Source organism: Ctenopharyngodon idella, chromosome 18 (genome assembly GCF_019924925.1).
Source record: "Ctenopharyngodon idella isolate HZGC_01 chromosome 18, HZGC01, whole genome shotgun sequence".
Taxonomy (NCBI): domain Eukaryota; kingdom Metazoa; phylum Chordata; class Actinopteri; order Cypriniformes; family Xenocyprididae; genus Ctenopharyngodon; species Ctenopharyngodon idella.
This window is the reverse complement of record NC_067237.1, coordinates 19,781,845-19,806,019: the sequence shown is the minus strand read 5'-3', so window position 1 is coordinate 19,806,019 and position 24,175 is coordinate 19,781,845. Positions and strand designations below refer to the sequence as shown.

General features: G+C 36.9%; 1 protein-coding gene across 1 annotated transcript in view; it reads right to left on the bottom strand.

Moving 5' to 3' along the window:
• Positions 1-9,560, bottom strand: part of slco3a1a (solute carrier organic anion transporter family member 3A1a) — a 59,392-nt gene extending 49,832 nt beyond the window's left edge. Inside the window, exon 1 of the mRNA XM_051870414.1 lies at positions 9,022-9,560. Within this exon, the coding sequence (XP_051726374.1) occupies positions 9,022-9,159 (138 nt within the window). The 5' untranslated portion in view covers positions 9,160-9,560. The remainder of the gene's footprint in view (positions 1-9,021) is intronic.
• Between the last annotated feature and the right edge of the window lie 14,615 nt (positions 9,561-24,175).

Genomic DNA, 24,175 nt, shown 5'->3' with positions numbered 1-24,175 from the left:
TGCATGAATAGTAGAGATGCACCAATCGACCGGCCAGGGATCGGAATCGGCTGATTTCCCGCATGGTCGGCCCGGATCGGTGACCTGCCAGTCAGTCTCACATCTTTCCAGTTCTGAGCCGATCCGTTTTGTTACCAGCGGAACAGGCAATAACGTCAGCTGCATGTGTGTTCTCGCTCTCTTCTCTCCGATGCCAAACTGACACACACCCGCCTCCTCTCTCTCACTCGTCTCATTCGCTCGAGTGAGAGTGGCTTACTGTGCTTAAACGGTCAAATACATTCAAAATTATGTCAAAATGCCCGTCTTGGAGAGTATTCAGTTAAACACAGCCAGTTTTGGAACGTTAAATAGTTGAGAAAAAGAATGCATGTTGTGTAACAGTATATTGAATCTGTGCATAAACTCTTAAAGTGACAGCAGCCTAACAAACCTGCTGCTGTCTGTCATGTTAATCAAAGAATGAAAAGACAAAGAAAATCACTTTCTGCTCTTGACTGAATAAGTTTTATTATAACTTTAATTGTAAGCATTAGTCTGTATTTAATTTTTACAATGAAGACTATCCAGTGTTATTTTACATTTGATTAATTTAATTTCTGTAGTATTTCGTACCTGAATAAAAACCTACTTAAAACCTACTGAAAAACTTAAAGTTTCATAGCTCGCTTTATTCTATTGCATTAAATTTGTGCTGTTGTTTGCAATTTATTTGTTCTCTCTTATTTTATTACTGACTTCTTATTTGTTTTTTGTTTTTTTTAACTTTGCGTTGAAGAAAAGTAGATTTTTGTTTGTATTTGCTGTCAATTATAGTTCTTAGAAAGAAAATCTGAAAAATCGGAATCGGCAGATAAGTATCGGCAGGTCACACCAACAAAAAAAAAAACGGAACTCGGAATCGGCCAAGAGAATTGCAATCAGTGCATCTGTAATAAATAGTATACATACATCCAGTAGCGGATCTAGGCAGGTATAGCTGGGGGAGTAAAGTTTAGTAAGTAAGTAAAGTTTATTTATATAGCACCTATCACAGACAAGGAGGGGTCACAAAGTGCTTTACAATGAAAATAAACAAATAAGATAAATATACATAAATATACTCTACAAATACCATCCATACAAACAGGCAAATTGTACTGTTAATTAAAAGCTTGTCCAAAAAGATGCGTCTTTAGATGTTTTTTAAAAGACTCCACAGAACCCATAGTTCTCGACTTTAAAGGAAGAGAGTTCCAGAGTCTTGGAGCTACTACACAGAAAGCACGATCACCTTTTGTCTTAAGACGTGTTCTGGGAATAGGTGGAGGTGGAGGGTTTCAGAGGAAATACATAAAAACATTTTTTTTACTTGCATTGTGTATATATAAATAAAATTAATAATAATAATGTTTGTCTTGTTTTCATTTCAATGAATTACATTTCTTAGCTAAAGCCTTAAGATAATCTACAGCTAAAAGGATTTTTTTAATGTCCATATATTCATTTTTTAGTAAACATGTATTTATTTATTTGCTAACTTGCCATGTAAAAAGATGGATAAGATATTTGTCCAAAAAGGATAGCATCTACTGTACATGCACTTGATGATGGCCTTTACCAGTCTTTCCAGTGTTATTTATAGGCCTCTTTGTGAATAATAGCAATTCTAGGGTCAATTGAACTTCTGAATTACACAGCTCAACGAATTGATTGACATAAACGCAGAGTAAAAAAAGCACAATTTCTGTTACCAAACCACCTGTATAGCATAAAACTGAAACATTCTGTAAACAGTTAAAATGCCTGATGTGAATAATGAGTTTAATGTGAGCCATATACATAGAGATGTGATGTTGTGGTCATAACTATCTGACAATTCAATTTGCTCTAACTCAATTTCCTGTAGTTAGCCTGGTGCAATTTAATTGAAAAGTACCTTGGACTGTCTAACAGACCACTCTCTTTTGTGCAGAACTGATGTCTGTGACACATTTACAGTCCACTACAAGCCTGTCTTAAAGGTGTCTTGTGTTTCAGTTCATATGAAACATGCAAAACACATTGCACTCACTTACTGTTAAACTGCTGGTATATGACTTAGATAAACTGCAAGAAACAAAGTACTGTTCATGCATATACTGACGACACAATTTGAATATCAAAATTACTTGCTCAATGTCCATAATCATGCTTTACATTTTATCTTTCTAACAAAAAGGTTAGAGAAGACCACTATACAAGCTCTGTCATAATATACTGTGTGTCATAATAAAATATGAACAAAATCGCAATTTATGCAATAATAAGGGATTATATCTAACCAGCAACATTTCCACTGTACCAGTAGAGCACTATTTTTAAGGGTTAGTTCACCCAAAAATGAAAATTCTGTCTTTAAAAGACTTTTGTTCATCTTCAGAACACAAATTAAGATATTTTTTATAAAAATCCGATGGCTCAGTGAGGCCTCCATTGACAGCATAATTTAAACTTTCAAATGCCCAGGTATCAGTGGTTCGGAGCATGTATCAAACTGCCAAAGTCATGTGATTTCAGTAAATGAGGCTTCGTTACGTCATAAGTGTTTCAAAACGTTTCGAAATTTCAATGGTTCACATGACTTTGGCAGTTTGATACACGCTCCGAACCACTGACTCCAAACAAAAGATTCGTAAAGCTTCGAAGCTTCATGAAGCAGTAGATTGAATAAAGTCGTTATTTTGGGGGTTTTTTTTGCTGCACAAAAAGTATTCTCGTCGCTTCATAACATTAAAGTTGAACCACTGTAGTCACATGAACTGTTTTAAATATGTCTTTAGTAGCTTTCTGGGCATTTGAAAGTGTAAATTATCTTGCTGGCAATGCAGGCCTCACTGAGCCATTGGACTTTATTAAAAATATCTTAATTTGTGTTCTGAAGATGAACGAAGGTCTTACAGGTGTGGAACGACATGAAGGTAAGTAATTAATGACAGAATTTTCATTTTTGGGTGAACTAACCCTTTAAGATTTGGCCTAAAATGTCTTATAAAAGGCATTTGCATGTTTCAATCCCAGAGCCTTCCCAACATTAGCAACATACCCAAAAACATTAATCAAAGTTTTTAGGCTGAGAAATGAACATGTGAAATGAGGCATTAAAAATGTCTGCAAATGTGAAGTCTTTGAAGTAGAAGAAGAAACATTTTAATTCTAGTCAAGCAATTTTTTTCTCTTGAATGACTATGTGTGTGTTCTTTTGTACTATTCACACTGGCTCTGGTCAGCTGCCAGGCCCAAAGATATGTGCCAGCCTACAAGTTCTGGAAGCATGACGAAAGGACAGGACAGGCCACATCCCTCATCTGCCACTACGTTCTGCTGGCCTCAGAGACTGTGCCAACCTGCTGAAACCTGTTGACTGAATAGCTGGGTCTCTCTGCATACATCAGTGCCAGGGTGATAGGGCACATAGGCTGCCACTTTAATGCCAAGACACATTCAGCATGTCAACAGCATCAGCTAATGCCAAATCTTGACTCCACCCTGACATGCTCACACCCATCGCCCTTTAATCCCTCAGCATGAAACCCCATTATTATAGCAAGACTATGAATTATTGAACAATGAGACAAAAATGTCTATCATGTTATTGTTGAGTCAAGTCTCGCTTACATAATAAGCAATGACAAATTGTGCAGAACAACCAGTCTCTATCATTCAAGCGTGATATGTTTTTAAAAACACGTGCGGCTACCAGGCTTCCTTCTACAATCTGTGTTTGATTTTGAACATGAGAGAGACTCAGCATTGCCTTATCAGTATGACAGGAAACAGATTGACCGTAGTACTTACACTTTCCATGAATTGAGGTTTTTGCAAAGAGATGGTGGACCAATAGAAAACAGTAACTTTTCAGACATTATTCTGGGTGTGGCACAAACCTCTGTTGTTGATTTTATAGATTTTTTAAGAATAAAGAACAATATATTAGTATAATATTGGTATTATAATGAAGCATGGTTGAATATTGAATACAATAATTTCAAAGAATGAGATAAATAACTGACAGTGAAATATCTGGCTGGTCTCACTGCTAACAGCATCCATCACAACAGTTCAAAAGAAAATGTGATGGGAAGACAAATGAGGGATGTCATTTACAGTGTCAGCCCATTGTTTGCTGTCAGGCGGAGACTGATTTTGAGTCAACATAAACACATTCTTTTTAATCATTAAAACATTTCACGCATAAAGAAATGAATTGCACTTTTGAAAAAACATCTAAGTGCACTCATATGAGATGAAAAGTCTGCTCATATCAGGAGCCTAATAAAAGCTGATCATTTTAACTTGGAGTGGGTCGCCTCATGGAGGCTGCCATGTTGAGATCACATGACCTGTTGAATATCACTCATTTCTTGTACTCACAAAATAAATTAATCACAGAATCACATTTTTACAATAGCATCAGTAACTGAAAACATGCTTTTGCACAGCACTGCATTCATGCCACTAGGTGTCACTATAATGTGCGGAAAATTCAGAAAAAAACAACAACAAAAATCAAAACAAGAAAAAACACTCACACAAAAGTCACTTTAAAACCAAGCAGCTTTATGATCTTTCAAATCTGCATGGGGAACATTTTTGCCCTCATGCAAAACAATCATGCGAATTTCTCGCAAAATTCTTCCGATCAATAGTAAATGAGGCGGCAAATGAATGCAAGCTTGCAGAGGCATGGTTTAAGGTACTAAATGATTTGGGAAGTCCTAAATATGTCACCAGAGAGAAGTCTAAGGTTGGGAATTAAAAATCGATTCCAATTCTGGAATCGGATACTTAAAGGGATAGTTCACCCAAAAATGAAAATTGTGTCATCATTTACTCACCCAAAGTTGTCCCAAACCTGCATAAATTTCTTTGTTCTGCTGTAGATAAAGGAAGATATTTGAAAGAATGGAAGAACCAAGCAGATCTCGCCCCCCATTGACTACTGTTGACTAAATTATTGACAGAATTTTCATTTTTGGGTGAACTTTCCCTTTAAGGTCAGGAATCGGATACTTGTTAAAAACTCAAATTTTGATTCCGCTTATTGCGTATTTTCATGTGGTTTTTTTAACCATTCAAGCACAAGAAGACACGAAAGAGAATTCAATTCGGCACTCGCACGCTATTTTCTGTGATGTGCACATCAAGAGCGTGCACACAAAAAGCCGCCTCTCATATAGTGCACGAATACTGAATTGATTCCTTCTTGGTTCAATTCCGTCTTCTTGCACTTGAACGGACAAATACACACAAAATTATGTCAAAATATCCTTGTAAACACAGTCGGTTACGTCTCAAGTGAACGTAAACAGTTGAGAAAGAAAACGCATGTGTAACAGTATAATGGATCCGTGCATTCGGTTTTAAAGTGACAGCAAGCTAATAAACCTGCTGCCGTCTGTGTATTACTGTTAATCATAGAAAAAAAAGAAAAAGAAAATCACTCACTGATCTTGACTGAATAACTTTAATAAGGATTAATCTATTTGTTATTTATAAAAAGAAAACTATTAAGTGTTATTTTACATTTGTTCAGTTGTATTTATTTGTGCTATTGCTAAAATTGCTTATCTGTTCTTATTATATTGCTGACTGTATACTTGTCTTTAATAATGTTTGAAATTTTTATTAGTTCATCTAGTTTTTATTAGTCTAGTTAGTTGTTCTTTAGGCTGCTGATTTTTTGTTCATGGTATTCAGCTGCAACAGAATATTCTGCAAAAAGACACATAATAAATGTGTTTGATATCTAAATGTTTGACTTTTTTTTTTTTTTTTTTTACCATATTGGAAACTGGGAATCGATAAGAATCGGAATTGATAAGCAGAATCGGAATTGGCTAAAATTCAAATGATACCCAACTCTAGAGAAGTCTGTCAAAAGTCTAGTTATGATTAAACATAATGAGGTGAGAAAAATGTAAAAATGAAACATATGCACAGATGAATTGTTCACGATAAGATATATAATATGAATTTAGAAAATAAAATGAAATAAAATTTTCATTTCATGCAGACTTTAATGGTTCTCTTAATTCCTAACAGAAGAATATTAACTATGATTAACTATGAAAGACTACATATAATTTACAATGCACTATTTTGTTTTACTCTTAAACTGGCCTTTTGTGAGTACTGCATTTACTAAATTTTAGCTGTGCCTAACATCACTTATTTGCTTTTATCCTATTGAAACAGCTAATGTCACAAGCGGAAATATGGCGGTCATACATGTCACACATCCATCTACATGTTTCTGCTGAGTACTGTATCAAGTACAAGCAAACTGAGCAAGCACAAAGTAAATGAGATGAGGTTAGATGAACAAGATATTTGTTTGGATATGTCACGTGGCATGCCTGCCAAGAGACATTTGCAAATACTGTCCCAGCATTTTTGCATTACAGTCAAAGTATTTACATATATGCATATTGAAAGATTTACACAAGTTGTGAGAGCTTTCAGGAGATTAAAAAAGACACTGGCTCTCTTAGGGGGAAGTCCAGACTGCCTAAAGTCAAGCTCAGGGCTGGGGCTAAACTTAGGAAACTGACACAATGTCCAGGAATGAGCCACTGAGTCAGTCTATGACGGAGGGTGGAGACTGCATCTCAAAATGGACAAGAATTATAGTTGCTTCTGAAATAATCTAAATTAATCTGTCCAATATTACATGGAAAATTTCAAATGCCACTACATGACCTTCATGCTGATAAACTGTATTATATTTTTAACCTTGAACAAATAAAAGTGGATTTGAAGAAAACATTTTCATTCATCCCTTGCATTCTATGTATAAATAACCCAATGACCTAGACGTTAAACAAGCACGCTGAGTATACAAACTTCTACTGTTTCACACAAATGTTTGCTTCAATAAGACGTATTTGGAAATATTTTGAAGCAATCTGATAGCTGGTTTGTCTATGTAAAAACCCCAGGGAGGATAAATTTAGTTTAACGCCATATCTATCTGTCAAAATAAATCTGGGCAATCTCTACATCTTCCAGTCCCACAAACCATTTTTTAAAATGGTTTCCAAACATCACAATTTCCATAAGCTGGGAACAAATCCAGTCCACAACAAGTGTACCCCTTTGAGACTGTTCTCATGATGTATTGTGGCTTTCTGGCACAGAGCAAATGATTGTTTCCTTTCCAAATATGGTCTGAACTCGCACAGATATCAGAGACGTCCCATGGGTATGGAGGACATGGCTGGACAAATCTCATCCTTATCAAAAATGCTATAAAGTGAGCTATCCAACTCACTGACAACTAGAAATGTGAGAATTTTTAGATATCGGACACTATACAAAAATGCAGAGACAACTTAAACAGCACTGTTGTGTTTAACATTGATAAGCAGAGTTGTCAACATAGAAAAAGCAATCAAATCTTGAATGATCGCCAAAATATTGACAGATAAACACTCTGACATTCTCTTGCTGCATAGTAACACTTGTTTTGTCAGGGATATATGTGACCCTGGACCACAAAACCAGTCATTAAACGCACGGGTATATTTGTAGCAATAGCCAACATTGAATATGGGTCAAAATTATCGATTTTTCTTTTATGTCAAAAATCATTAGGATATTAAGTAAAGGTCATGTTCCATGAAGATATTTAGTAAATTTTCTACTGTAAATATATCAAAAATGTATTTTTGTGAGTGGATATGCATTGGACAACTTCATTTGGACAACTATAAAGGCGATTTTCTCAATATTTTGATTTTTTTGCACCCTCAGATTCTAGATTTTCAAATATCTCGACCAAATATTATCCTATCCTAACAAACCATACATCAATGAAAAGCTTTTTTCAGGTGATGTATAAATCTCTATTTCAAAAAATTGACCCTTATTTTTTTGTGGTCCAGGGTCACATATATGTTGGCATTTAATAAAATAAATAATGACAAGATAAAGACTTTGACATTCTCAGTTTCTGTAAATATTAAAGAGGGTATCATCAAAAATATCTCTTAGATATCTAAAACAGATTGTTCTTGTCCTGGATTCTGTTATCAGCATCCATCATTATTTTATAGCAACACTGGTTTTGTCAGGGACTGTATTTTTGAGTTAAAGTATGCCACTTAATAAAATAACTTTTTAATAACCACTTTTTATGTGGTAATGTTTTTATAAAATCAATAATCTGCTGCGCTGTATTGTGAATAGCCTGCATTCACAATAAAAGGAGCGGTTTTTGACAGTCGAAGCGTCTTTTTTTTTCACACAATCTCTGGAGCCGGTCTCACTAGTGAACTAGCTAGTGCGATAAATGTAAAACCAGGAGTGGATCTGCAGCAACGCTTCACAGAACGCTTTAACCCCCGAAGCGAAATCGTCTGTCGCTCCGTTCCACTAATTTAATCTAACCGTACGCTGTTCCAACCCGGCTAAACTCAGCACAGTACTTAGTCACACAAAAAGCTTGATGCTGTTGCTTCTTTGGGAACTATTTTCGTTCCATATCCAAACTATCAGTTGTCTGAAACATGAGTTATTCTATATTAATCACTTTTTCATAGAACTGTTGATAATATCACACTCGCAATCGTACAATATCAGCAGGTCTGTGATCACCTGCCGCAGAATTACAGCAGTCCACTTCAAACAGTACTTTTTGCTCGTGTGACATTGCTTAAAGGTGTTTTATATTGACGGAGATTTAAAATGACTCGCGTATAAGGTTATCTGTCATACTAACACACAGCTTGCCAGGCAACTTATTTCTCAGAACCTGACAGCTATGAGCTTATGACTGAGGCAGCTATGCTTTACTACATGAACACTATGTCACATCCGTGTCACGTTTCATGCCATGCACTAAGTTGCACTCAAGAACAAGAAGGTCTGAAGATTAGTGCAAACCAAATGAGCCAAACTTTGAGCCAAATAACTTCAGTAAGTTCAATAAGAACAGTCAGTTCCAGAGCTTTAAAGTGTAAAACTAATCCAGAGCCAAATAAAAAGCATCGCTTTACTTACCAAGTATGCCCCAACTGTGCCCTGTGCCAACATCAGAGCACATTCCGCCACTAAAAATATCTTAATATTTGAGAAACATGAGGGCTTCTTATCATCCCGCTGAGGGTCCTCGGAGCCCCTCTGCTTTTTCACCTGCATCCTGAACAATCCGACAGCTTAGAAACGCAGCTATAAACTATTGTAAAAGGAGAATAAACGCGTGTCTTGATATATCTGTAACACTATAACTGTTGTTTACAGTCAGACTCTGTACCGTGTGACAGACTTTTCATTGAAACTCCGCCGATGAATGAAGACGAACTAAACTCTCCTCCTATGCGCTCTATCGCGGAAACAGAGGATAAAACGTCGCTGTTTTTTCCTCCAAGCATCTTTCTTTCCCTCTGAGACTGTCCGAGCACCCGTCGTGTTAGTGTTTGCTCGTAATATTCCGTCACCATCGCTCTAGTCCGCAGGACTGATTCTCCGCCTCGGTCATGACTGATATGCGAGTGTTTCTACCGGACGGCTGTCTTGTACAGTAAAGACACATGCCTCGGTAGAGGCGCTGTGCTGCTGATACCATAAGCTGAATGCTTTACTGACTCGTATATTCAAAATAAAGGCACATTGAATGGCAGATAGCAACACGTTTTAAAAAATTCCTGTCAGTAATTTTCTGGGTGCGTTCTGTTCGTTTCAACACTCTTTCATCTTAAATATGTAAACACAACTAACGACTTTTGTGATATTTTTTTTGATGTACATCATAAAGTGACAAATGTCTGTAACTAGGATTATGTTATATCACGTAACACGTAAAAGCAATTTATGTTTGCGAGCGCGAAAAAATTCAACATTAGTGAAACATTTTTGAAAATCCTGTGGAAACCCATACATACATGATGTTAAATATATAAATATTTCTTTCTTTAAAGCTGCTGTCCTAACTTCAATTTCAATTTTTTGAGAGAGTAGTGGAGAGCGGGGCACAACCTAACGCTTTTTGACTTTCTCAGTTTGTGTAAATCTAGCTACTTAGGGTTCAGAGAATTTATTTTGTTCCACGTTAATTTCACACATGTCTGGTACAAATATGTGGCTTTGTTTCATTAATACAGTCTATACTTATTTCTTTATTTACCCCGAAAGAAGGGAAGTGAAATGTGACAACATGCCCCATAGGTGGGGCACATTGTAACATGTGATGGGGCACGTTGTAACATCACCATATGACAGCTAAAAATGTTATCAGATTTAATTTAAAAAATATACATGACAAACTAAAATATTTTGTCAATAAAAGACAATAATGATTTTTTTCATATAAAATAATAGCATTTTTTTTTTTTTTTTAGAAATTCAAATTTAAATAATTTTGTAGTTTGACAATGAACACTCTGTAAAACACAGCTATACAGCCTAGGTCAAAACAATACAGGCAAACAGATGAAGAAACATATTCAGACATTCAGAAAAACACAGAGCTGAACAAAAACACTCCCCTCCCTCCACTCACAGCTCTCACAGAAAACGAGATAAATAGACGAGCCAGTACAAATGCTGAAAATTTCTTGAAATAATATTTTCTGGATGTTCAGGTTCTTCCTCTCAGTCTTTATTCAGAACCTGAACATCCAGAAAATTTTTCCCATGCTTTCTCAACAGAAATTCATAAAAGTTAATTATGCCAGTTGTATCGTAACTGTATAGAATAGTATAGTTCTAATAGCGGGGCACATTGTAACGCAGTGTTACAACGAACCCTATCTGTGCAACTGGAATTTAAACCTGGTTAGTGTCGTCTGATAGTGAAGCATTAAAGAACTACCCAAACTGCTAAACAACAGATTGGAGATTAAAATAATATCAGATTTGTCTAATTTTAAATAAAAACAAAATATATATATGAAAAATTAGCTTAAGTAATAAATTTACTTTTGCTATTGTTAAATAAATGTTCAGTGATATCTTCCAAAGATTTCTGAATTTTGGCGCAATTTTTTCTCTATATATTGTCGATATGGCAACTAGTAAATAAAGTTTCTTCATGCTAGCGTGTGTGGAAGTATTTAAACCACGTGTGTTACAACTAACCCCGCGTTAGTTTGTGCCCCGCGCTCCCCTACATAACCAGCCAGTGTTCAAAACTATCTCCTTACCTTAGCCCAATTCACAACGGTAAGCTTGTAATAATGTTTTTTAATCTGAATGGTACTGGTGGGTTTTCGCGGGAAATTCGAGCATGCAGCCGTTCGTCTTTGTGTCATTACGTCGCGTCAGTTTATATGAAGAAGGAGACCCAGCTAGTAGGCTATAATGCGAGGATGCTGCAGGTAGCGGATTATTTATAAAATTCTTATTTTGGTCATACTTCCAAGATGCAGAATCTGTGATTCTGAAGTACAGTATCCACACCGGTGTGGTGACTGACAGACATTAGATTCATCCGCGCTGAGGAGCCGTGCCGATGCACAACCCACGTAAAGACGATAATTCCTCAAATAACTGCAATTTCAGGTTTCAAACAGAGATGGCGACAAACTTACGGACTGCAGCTTTAAGGAACAGTTTTTATTTTTAAAATGTTTGGTAAAAGCAATAACAGCATATGGGTATGAAATAACATGAATACATGAAGGCAACTATTTCGTTTTCATTTTTTAACCAGGGGTTTTCAAACCCAGGGGCCCGCAAGAGAGTGCTAGGGGATTCGTAGAAAAGTTTAGAGAAAAACATTGGCAAACTTAATTAATTAAAGCTTTTGATTTAAAATAATTCGATTTAAATAAATAAATAATAAACAATGATTTAAGTACTAGTGTGAGTAGAAACTAAATATTTTACAAATAATATTTTACACATGTTTATAATATAATTTGTCTAAATTGGATCTTTATAGTTTATATATGACAATAGCTGTTTTTTAAATTCTAGAATTGGGGTCCCTCGCATGAGGATGATTATTTGGGGGTACGTGGTATCTAAAAGATTGAAAACTCTCTTTAAGTTCTCAATAGAACCATAGTAATACAGTATTAAATCTGATAACCAGTTTACATGCAGTATTGCCCTTATGGGTTTTCAACCTTTTAACTCTTATCCTGAATTATTATGAAACAGGAAATTAAGATGATTCATCATAAATATTTTAGGCTATTTCATTCCAAGTCAACATAACATGTTTAACAGCTTCATTACTCAACAGCAACAGAAGTTTTGAGAGACAAGCTTTTTGTTTTTGATGAATCATTGGCAAGTTTGATCATTTCATATTATATTACTGCAGCAGATATGCCTCACAAATTGTCTCTGAGATCCAGCTGGTGAAGTTTCATGACTTTAAATGGCAGAATGGCAGCTGTGGCCACAGTACGAACACACTGTTCTGATCAGAGTTTTGAGGAAGAAGAGTGTGTATTTCTGACTCAGTGCCACAGCAGAGGCTGATGCTCGCCACACTCACACAGGCCCGATGACACGCTGCTGGGTTTGGTTACCATGGCGAACGTGCTACAGCTGCTGTTAAGTCATGAAGACCTGTTTTCTTTGCTCAACTTTTCTTATTATTTAACATGCATGGATGTCTTGTTTAGATAGAATCAATGGTAAATAGTTGGTTGAACACTGGCTTGACAATCTAACTGTACATTAAGCAGGGTTATGATCATTAACTAAAACCAAAACTATTAAAAACATTTTTGTTAATTGAAATTGTTGAAAAGGATGCAAGCTGTTAAACCACTGTTCAACCCAAATAGGACAAAAAAGCATCAAAATACTGCTTGAAAATGAATATGATCCCAAAAAACATGCTTTTACCTAAATGCATAAGATATGCAAAGACTCACCATGCAGTTCTTTCATGCACACGAGTCTAGTGCATCATGGAAAAAAAATCTAAATCCCTGTTTCAGGCAGAGACTTGACATGTTGGCATCCATTAGTAGATGCAAAACATGCATTGAAGTGACTTGCTAGGGGCGGAAAAACATCTTTACAGTATAAGCAACCCCTCTGACAACATTCCATATTGCCCATGCATTTTTTATGTGGATCTGAGAAACAATGTGACCAAAAAATAAAATAAATAAATAAAAATAAAATACTGCTTTAATTTTTTGTTGGGAATTATCGTAGAAATTATATTGCAAATGATACTATCAAGATTTAGCCTATATGTTTTTTTTTTATATATATGGACCACTCAAATAAAAATGGTAATGCTCAATAAGGCAGCTGAAAATAGCTTACTGCCTTTTTCATAAAGTCATTGCCTGTTTGCATAGTCTTGAATGCTTATGCACATTAGCTGGATCAGCCTGAAAAGTGAGATTTAGCGTGTTTTCAACTAAAAAGGCACAACTGCAACCAAGGTTAATTGGAAAACATGCATGTGGCAACATTTCTGTAAAATTACATTATGTTGCTTTTTGCACAGTCGCACACTTTCAAAGTGAAATGTCTAGTGAGTGGTGCTAAAAGCTTGTTTAGTTTCATTCTAAACAGATGAACGTAAATCTGACAATGTTTTATTATGTTGGTTGTTGTATGGCAGCCCATTTGAAATGTCTGGTGAGTCAAAAAAGGTTAAAAGTTTAATTCTCTTATCTGATTTCAAAATAACGTACCACATGCACTAAATCATTTTGTCTTAACGAAAGCAAATGTGAGATAAAAATGCATTTGCATAAGCAACCATGCCATTTTATCTTGCTTCTACAATCTGAGTTCCTTAATCGTGACTCCTGTTTTACGGGGTTCGTACCTGAGTGCTCTGCATTGGAAGAGCAGCGCTGCACCAGGTGAGCTATTGAGCAAGTTTACTATGCTAGAAAAGCTATACGTTTAGAGCTGGTTATGTGATGCAAACATCAAAATATACACCGATCAGACATAACATTATGAGCACTGACAGGTGAAGTGAATAACACTGATTATCTCTTCATCACGGCACCTGTTAGTGGGTGGAATATATTAGGCAGCAAGTAAACATTTTGTCCTCAAAGTTGATGTGTTAGAAGCAGGAAAAATGGGCAAGCGTAAGGATTTAAGCGAGTTTGACAAGGGCCAAATTGTGATGCTAGATGACTGGGTCATGGGCGGGGTGGGGTGTTCCCGGTCTGTAGTGGTCAGTATCTATCAAAAGTGTTCTAAGGAAGGAACGGTGGTGAACTGGCGACAGGGTCATGGGCGGCCAAGGCTCATTGATGTACGTGGGGAGCGAAGGCTGGCCTGTGTGGTCCGATCCAACAGACGAGCTACTGTAGCTCCAATTGACCGCTGTCCACCGCCGAAAGCGCCAACAGTGGACACGCGAGCATCAGAACTGGACCATGGAACAATGGAAGAAGGTGGCCTGGTCTGATGAATCACGTTTTCTTTTACATCTCGTGGATGGCCAGAGGCAGTGTGATGCTTTGGACGATCTTCTGCTGGGAAACCTTGGGTCCGGCCATCCATGTGGATGTTACTTTGACACGTGCCACCTACCTGCAGACCATGTACACCCTTTCATGGAAACGGTATTCCCTGGTGGCTGGGGCCTTTTTCAACAGGATAATGCACCCTGCCACAAAGCAAAAATGGTTCAGGAATGGTTTGAGGAGCACAACAATGAGTTTGAGGTGTTGACTTGGCCTCCAAACTCCCCAGATCTCAATCCAAACGAGCATCTGTGGGATGTGCTGAACAAACAAGTCCGTTCCATAGAGGCCCCACCTCACAACTTACAGGACTTAAAGGATCTGCTGCTAACATCTTGGTGCCAGATACCACAGCACACCTTCAGGGGTCTAGTGGAGTCCATGCCTCGACGGGTCAGGGCTATTTTGGCAGCAAACGGGGGACAAACACAATATTAGGAAGGTGGTCATAATGTTATGCCTGATTGGTGTATATTAGTTAACTTACCAATTATGACTACATCTCACTAAATGCAGCCCAGTCCAAATCCTGTCCAAATCAGCCCAGCAATGCGTATGAAAATTATTTGAAACTGTTAAGGAATTAAAGAAGCTAAAGGTGTGTTTATGTAATAACATTACATACAAGAATGCACTGTATCAGAAGACCGTATTATTTGGCATCAAAGGCAAATATGCATCTGTTTCAATATGTATAAAATGATGACTGCCAAGTGAACAAAACAACAGATACAGACACTCCCTGCTTTCCTGAAGTTATTTCCACTCTGCATTCCATGGAAACTCCCTTTATACAAACAAAGGGATACAAATACTGGACATGTTTCTGTTACGGTTTCTGTTCTCATGGAACTGTATTATACTGTATATATGGCTACACATATAATCGTAATATACTGTAATTTTACATATGTTTTTTTTTTTTTTTTTTTTTCCTTTTCAGAGATAACTAATTCAAAATTAATTAGTGAACAGCAATTTTTTTTTAAATTAAGTAAAGTATTTAACAGCAACATTCCAATAGGTTTTCTTATATTTATAGAATCGTTTCATTTAAATTGAAACATCTGTAGACTTTATCATATCTTAATATCTTACAGGTTGCCAGTTGAGGGATATCAAACAAGTTCAGAAGAAATGCAACGTGTTTCCAGAAGCATTAGTGTTCTCCAGATGCATATATCTAGGCACTTCAGTAACAGCTCACATTATGGGGAAGGCAGTCAGCAGGCTCTGTCGACTATAATGACTTCTCTGTGCACAACGAAGGCTTGCTCATTACACTAATGTGCTTTATGGTGCACAAACTGCATGATATTATGACAACACCAGTGGCCCCTTATTTTATTGGTAAGCACAAATGAAACACAGGCTCCCACAGCTAAAATCAATTTACATTTAATTAAATGGCCTGTCTTTTGCTTCATAATGAAAAGTGGCACTGTAGTTTTCAAATAGATGCAGCAATAACACTGTTTTGGTACAAATGGGACTGAATTATAAAAGGAACAAATTGATGGTTTGGTGTCATTGTGCCTCATTTGAGCCTTACTCATAGGCTTGTGGGCGTAGACTGTATAGATAAGACAAAAATGTTGGGAAACTATGCATGGTTTAGATTACTCCACATTGTGCTCCTAGAGGCGATATTTCAGTGCTGTACTTGAACCTATCAGTCAGGTGCAGAGGAATCTGGCCTGTGGCGCAACATAATTACTCACACCAGTGGGCTGGAGTTTCACCTGGAGACAGAACATCTGTGATGTCTCCAGATGCTAGAATTACTAGATACCTTGCTGCAAGACCCCTACAGATTCCATTGACCATGAATGGAAGCCAAAATCTAAGTACATTTTCATGTAGTTCAAAGTGAAATGTAGTTTGCCCTAAAATTTAGACCTAAATGAAAACGTGTGTAAAAGATTGCAAGCTAGTGGTGGCCTTGAAACAATACTTGTTTACTGTGTTTTAACTGGTTTTGCGAATGGTGCAATTTGCTTTATGTGAAGACCTTGCTCTGAGGCCCTGTTTACACCTGGTATTAAGATGTGTTTTGGTCGATTGGATCACAAGTAGACGAGGGAGACACATACCCATTTACACCTGGTATATTAATCCATCTCTTTTGTCCACTTTCAACCACTTCTGTCCTGATTTCTTTGAGGGGAGGGTCTATAGGTGGGTAAATGTATGGGGTTTTTCAGATCTTTCGATCTAATGAACAAAATAAGCTTGCTCAATTTACATATGAACGCCCGGAGATGACGGAAAAACACATGCAGAGCATCAGTTTTCGTTTTTGCTCTGATAGCCACAAGAACACGCCGAGCACATTGAGTGCATGTTAGAAATCAGGAATGGTGAGAGAACATTTTTCTTCTTCAAACCAAACTTGGATCTCCAGCCAACAGTTGGAGTTTAAAGTTTAAATCCCATCTGGCTAACGTGCTTCTCCTAATGTCAGTAGGCAATTAGGTCAGCAGGTGGTCTTTTGTGGCTGTTCGAACACATTCGACCACATGAGCGTTTACACTACAAAAGCAATCCGGTTGAATGCATTTCGACTACCTCCGGAAGTGGTCGAAAGTGGACAAGTTCAAAACATTTTAGACCCCATTTACACCTGTATTTGGAGTCATCCTCTTGTGATCTGATAGACCAAAATGTATCTTAATACCAGGTGGAAACAGGACCTGAGACAGCAGTGTGCATGAGAGAGAGTGCAGAGGACAGACTATATGTCCGAATATGCATATTTCCCTATACATATGTGGTAGGCGAAAAACAGTATGTGAAAAGAGTAGTATCAAAGACTATAGAAGTAGAAAGACGGTTCATTTCTAGCAGTAAACTGCAACGCACAATATGGCGTCCCGCCTTCTAAGTAAAAGAGCCAATCGCTGATTGATAAAGTCATTACGTCACTGCAGCTGCCGTTACAAGCTCCAGTTCCCATTGGCTCGTCTAGCCTGAAAAATAAGCTTTTTTTAACAATATTTGAGCATAACAAACAACATTTATGGGACGGTTCATGTCAGATTTTGTTGCTGATTTGAAATGTGTTATTTATTGTGAGTTTGCCAAGCAGTTTTTGAGATTCTGTAGGTCACGTGACAATGACAGCATGACGAATGTAGTACGTCCAGTACGTACTTTGCGACGTAGTATGTCGCAAAGTAAACATTGTCATTTAGAAAAATCCAGATTCATATATATGTGGTACCTGTTGCGATTTCAGTTAAAAATTTCAGTTAAAAAAACCAACAGGTACAACTGCATAAACATAAAGACACACACAGCATTCAGTCTTCTCATGAGAGGAATATTTTAAACATAGGGTACTGTAACATACAAAGAAAACGCACAATAAGGTGGCTAATAACCTCAGGGTCCAGCTTTGTACTCTCAAACAGACATGATAATACCTCTGCCAAAAAGCACCAGCACCCTTGAGAAACATCCTGATAATAAAGATATCATACTGGCATTTAAAGGCTTAGCAGATGTTGACTGAGGAAAATGTCAGGCAATGTTCTTTTTTCAGTTTTACTGTCCTAGCTATTAATAGAGCATCAGTATCTGTTCTGTGTTGAACACACACACACACACACACACACACAGACCTCTACCATCTATTTTTACCCCAGTATCAATAGAGAGGCCAGCATGTGCTTTAAAACTTCAGTGGCACTGCAGCGAGAGGGTTTCAAATATAGATCCTTCCACATGTGGAGTGATGGGCTGCATGGACAAATCACAACATGGGTTATGCTGTCTCATGCTCTCAGAAAGAAAGAATGACATTAAACTTTAACAATCCAAAATGACATCGGTAGATCTGTAGGTGTTATGTAGTAAGTATTCAGGAGTTCAATAAACTGGAACAAACGGCTTTTTAACTGCTTTCCTGGAAGCTCCTACCATGCATAATTGTTGACTCTGAACCGAATCTGCACCTTTACTTCTGGGAAAAACAATAAAGCCACACACTGGTGCAAGCAAGCAAAACAAGCTTTAAAGGGAGCCTATTGATTCCCTTACTTACAAAAGCAGGCAAGACAAACCTGAAAGGTGTTGAAGAAGTGACAAAGAATCTTCTACAGGTGCAGTTCTATGCTACAAGACGGGCTGGACAAGTTTATCCATTGTCTAAGTTTTAATAAAGCTATTTAGTCATTTGTGAACTCGTCTGCAAGTGAGAGAGGGAAAAGCCGCAGCAACACAAATAGTACAAACATTAGTCATTCAAGCTGACGTGCAGCAACAGATAGACATGTCATAGAGCAGTATTTTCCCATAATCCTCCCAATCTCCTATTTCTAAATCTGCAACTGAAGTTATTGGACATTTGGCATTAGTTTCAAATCCCTCTTCTGGTCTGTTCAAGTTATTAATTTCGCTGCCACAGTTGAAAGGAAGGAGCATTATTTCTGGCAGACATTTCCACTGGAAACAAACAAACAAACACAACAAACCACCAGCAACTACAACTGCCGCATATTTCAGTTAGGGCTGTGAATCAGTGAGGGAAGGAACTACAATCACATGAAGCATTGCGAACAGCATAATCGAATTAAAAAACTATGAAGAAATATAAAACTACTCTTTTAAAATATTGATTATATATGTAAAAACTATATATTTTAAGTTTATTTTAAAATATGCTCATATATATACAAATATTTAAGTATTTTGAGAGCACCGGAAGATCAACTCGATCACTCGATAGGCGGAGCTAGCTTTTTTCGACTCTCTGATTGGTGGAATTTTCTGTACAGCATCATGGGTAATGTAGTTTTTCACCACAATTTATGCCGTTCAACACGATTATTTCAAAATAAGTTGGAATAATGTGGACTGACGGGTTCAACAGAAGCAAATATCATCAATTAACAACCTCGTAGCTCACAGCAGGGCTATCTTTAAAAGTTTTTGTTTAAAATCAATTTCCTTATGGAGTGAAAGATTGAGTTTTTACTTCAGAAACCCGACTGTTGCATTCTATTAACATGGCAAATCTGTCATGTAAACATTGTCATAAAATATAAGTAATAAAATCACTAGTTAAAAACATTTAGTATCGAGTAGCTTCATTTAAGGGCACCTATTATGCAAAATCCACTTTTACAAGGTGTTTGGTTATAAATGTGTGTTGGCAGTGTGTGAACACAACCACCCTACAATGATAAAAATCCACCCACTCCTTTTTTTAAATCCCCATTAAACCAAAGCAGTCTCATTAGACAAGCCGTTTTGATTCTCTGAGTAATGTGATGTTACATTACTCATGCCCCGCCCATGACCGCTGACTGACATTACCATAGTTTCCGCCCTCAGTAAGCTGTGGGCTGTCCGCCATTTTCTCAGCGCTCGAGCAGCTGTAGCGACAACAATGTCTGGTAAGTAATTGAAATGTTTTGTTGTTGGATGTAAGAGTGAACATAGTCTTAATTTACTGTCATCTGAACCGCTGAACGCAGTGGATTAGTTTTATTTTTGAAGGGAATTCGCCACAGATCTAATATACACATATGATTTCTGTAACGTTGCCTACTATTTACATTCACAGACATAACTGACTGTGTTTATGTGAACTGTGTGTGTTTTTGACAGAACCTTGTGTGTATTTGACAGTTTAAACAAAACAAAAAATGTGAAAGAGAAGTTACTCACGAGACTTGAGACTGTGTGCGCGCTTCAGATAAGTGCGTTCAAAAAAGATCCATTAGAAGTTTAAACTGATATAGCTTTAAAACGCGTGGAAATAATAAACAATAATGATGAAAGAAGAACTATGCTATAACTATGCTACGCGATATAGAAAATCAAAACCAAGCAGATGTCTTCTTGTTAATATTTGGCAGAGAATCCGATTGAGGCAGGAACTGTGATCGTAGAGAGGGGGCGTGGCTTAGCAGCTCATTTGCATTTAAAGGCACATACACAAAAACAGCCTGTTCTTGACTGTAGTCAGATAAGGGTATTTACAACATGGATTTATAAATTATATGTAAGGTATTTTAAGCTGAAACTTCACAGAAACATTCTGAGACTTCCACAGACACATCCACCCGAGACTTAAATTACATCTTGTAAAAATGGGCATAATAGGTGCCCTTTAACACATTTTCAACCCAGTCCATAGAATATCCCTCTAAATCAGGACAGATAGTCTGCAGATTCTGCACATTGCAAATTCAACACACAAATTACCATCCATATCCGGGAGCGATTTACTTCGTTTGATGCATCGTTTGACAGCTAAATTGTACTCAAAGTGACAGCCTTTAAAGCCCAACGCCACTGTTCTAATGCTCTGTGCAAACTGACTTCAATAATCCAGATTTATGTGACGTCTGTATTATGACCACAGAAGTGACACAGGATTAGTGATCATTAGCTGGGCACTTTCTCATGAACATGATTTGTGCTTTGATTTCCGAGCACTGACAGTCTAAAATTGCACTTTATGATTAAAAGATTCCGGTAATGAAACTTCAGTTAGATGAAAAGCTGGTAGAAAAAGACTAACGCTGAGCTGTCACCGTTGGCGCTTCTGCACTCTAATAGCATTGCTATACTTTAAGTGTTGGATCAACCTCCAGTTTTAAATTTCACTGGGTAAATAATCCCTTTAATTAAACCTTCCCACCCAGGCGTTATAAAAGCTGGGAACTAGAAATAAACAAACATGCTATCAAATATCTCCACACAAGGGCCTATACTCACAGAAGTCTTAAACTTTACACATGGAGTTATTTTGCCATTGGGAATGATTGAAATTCTCCCTCCGTTTATTTCTACCCGTAATTAAGAGTTCAAAATGGAGAAGTGTCAAAGTGCAAGCAATAGGCTGCTTAAAAATTCATAAGGGTATGTAAATCCAAATGACTGATGTCTAGTAAATGTTTATTGCTGTGATTCACTCTTAGAAAAAAATACATATAATCATGACATTGTGATGAAAAGATATGATGATATTTTTAAATAACAATTGCATCCAGTGTATAACAAATATTATGATGACATGAAAATGTACTACATATGACTTTAAAACGGACAGAAAACCAAACAGTTCAGACAAATCATACTGTTATTTGTACTGACAATATCTAAAATTTATTCTGAGAGTTTGATACTACATATTTATGGTGCCCTCTCCATGACTGATACAGCTTTATGGGCGTGATGGATTTTATAGCAAGGGACAGACAAATTGCCATAACCTTCTTTCAAGAGCACATAAAATACGCTAAAGGGCCTCTGTTCTTTCTGCTGGCACAGACCGGTGAGTTTACCACCATGGATAGCGATAGAGAAAATAAACAGCATGTTTAGCAATTCAGAGGATCTCGCTCTGGAAAAGTCCAATAAATTCAGCTAGAGTTGAAAAGCTGCTGACTATGCTTTCACAGGCCTGACTGTGACAGCAGTTTGGAGACAGGGTGCCGCGCCACCTCTCAATTCATTACAAACCCATTGGAAGTATGGATAGACAAGAATGCACTGAAGGGCAAACATAAATATCTGTCACGTCATGATAGGAGCCACATCTTTTACTGTGGCACAGTTGTAAGCAGTGCATCTCAGGGGAAAAAAATACCAAAAGTGTCGGCCAGATTTGTATGTAAGCAAACAAAACAAGAGTAAATCCATGCACAGGGAGATGTAGACGAAACAGAGTAAATCAGGGAAAGGCAGGCAAAATCAGAACTGACAATAACATACCAGACATACATCCACACCAGACCCTGAACAAGGGGAACACTTGGGTATAATGCTGCATTCACGCCACCTCGTATTTACCGGAATTTTGAGATGACAACATGTGACGTTGTATTTGGAGCTGTTCACGTCCTCAGACTAGAAATTATGCGTTTCTTTGGCACCACTATCAACGCCTAAATTAATATACAGCGGTCAGGTGGTACAGCGGCCATGCAGCCTTTCAGAAAACTCCCAGCTTACAAACTGTAATTACGAGCTATACGAGGATGTGAACGCTTTTTACGAGCCAGAATCTCGTAGTTACAGTAATTACGATATGGCGTGAACGCACCTATAATACAAAGGATAAGGAGAGGCTAACTAGGAACAGGTGAGGGAAATCAATCACTATGGCACCAAACAAGGCTAACTATAGAAACAGGAAAACTAAACGCAGGATGTGAACACTGGGAAAATATATATATATATATATATATATATAGGAGCACACTTGGCTCCTTTGCAGTCAAAAATGAATGAATGAGGAAATGAATGGGAAATACGAAAACTCTACAAAAAACTCAGCAATGAAGGGGTGACACTGTCAAGAGTGCAAAATAGACAAATCCACCCCACACATACATATATATATATATATATATATATGAACTAGCGCGACTACAACACTGAGCAAGTTTTTGAAAATGTGTGAAATAAAATGAATAATTTACCACAAAGCAGTAAAAAAAGGAACAGCAAGGAAGAGGTTACACAAGAGTACAAAACAGACACACCCTCACTTACACACACACAGACACACACACTCACAGAACACTATTATACACACAAATTAATTATAACTGTAACAAAATAGTAAAATTAAGTCGAAAGACACGACTTAAAGACTCGAAATAAGAGGTTGAAATCAGATCAGACCCAAATTTATTAAGCTGTGATAAAAACTTTCCTGTTCATTTTTATTACATTTTTATTGTATTTTGATGTTATGTGTAACAATATGTCCTCCTCTGTGTTCAGGTTTGACTGTAGTAAATAAAATGTAAAAACTGACACTTCAAATCAACATTTCAAACAACAACAACAACAACAACAAAATCTAAACCTTGACAAAAAGTAGTCTTTGAGAATGTCTAAGTATACACTTTATATAGAACTATATATGAATCTAGTGGTTACAACATGGCATTACACAAGTTTTTCTTTTTTTACTCCCACCAGATGGCACTAATCTACCTTCAAAAAACTGAATTTTAAATGCCTTGTCTCTATTTTAACATGGAATACTGCTTTAAAAAAATAATTTAAAAATATATTAGAAAAAAAGTGTTTTATTTTCAATGGGGAAAAATAGCTAATATATATATTTTAAATTGCCTAGTATGTGTGTGTTCTGTATTGTTGTATTTTCTAACTACACAGAAAAACATAGATTATAATAAATTTTATTATTCTTAAAGTTTCTTATATCTTTTTCAGTGTAGTTAAAAAATTCTGTAGTTTGTTTTTGAAAATTGCTAGTTTGTGTTTGGCATTTTGCACACACCCAATTGGCTCATATCCTGTGCAGCTCTAAAGAAGGAAAAGGCTCCTTGATTTCATTTGTCTTTTAAAACAATGCAAGCCAGGCATGTACTCGGCCTTTTGTCATGGCAACCGCCTCGGCTCTCATTCAACCAGTGACATTCTAGAGATATTTATAAATGTTAAATAGTTCTCTCTGTGGATACAGTCAGGGACGTTGCAATTTAAATAGGGTAAATGTGTCCTCTGAGAGAAATATAGAAAATACAAAAAGCATCAAGTCGTTCCACTCTACATGATAATGAATACCGCTAAATGCATTGGTGCATTCATCTGAGCTGAGAAAGATAAATCTGAAACTGTCTAGCCAATTCCTGTTTACACAGTCACAAGTTTTACTGGCAGGTCAAAAGGGGAAAAGTCTCTGAATGTCCAGTTAAAGATCTCGCTATTCCAACAGTCTGAACGAGATTTTCCTCCAGTATGAAAACTTTCTTAAA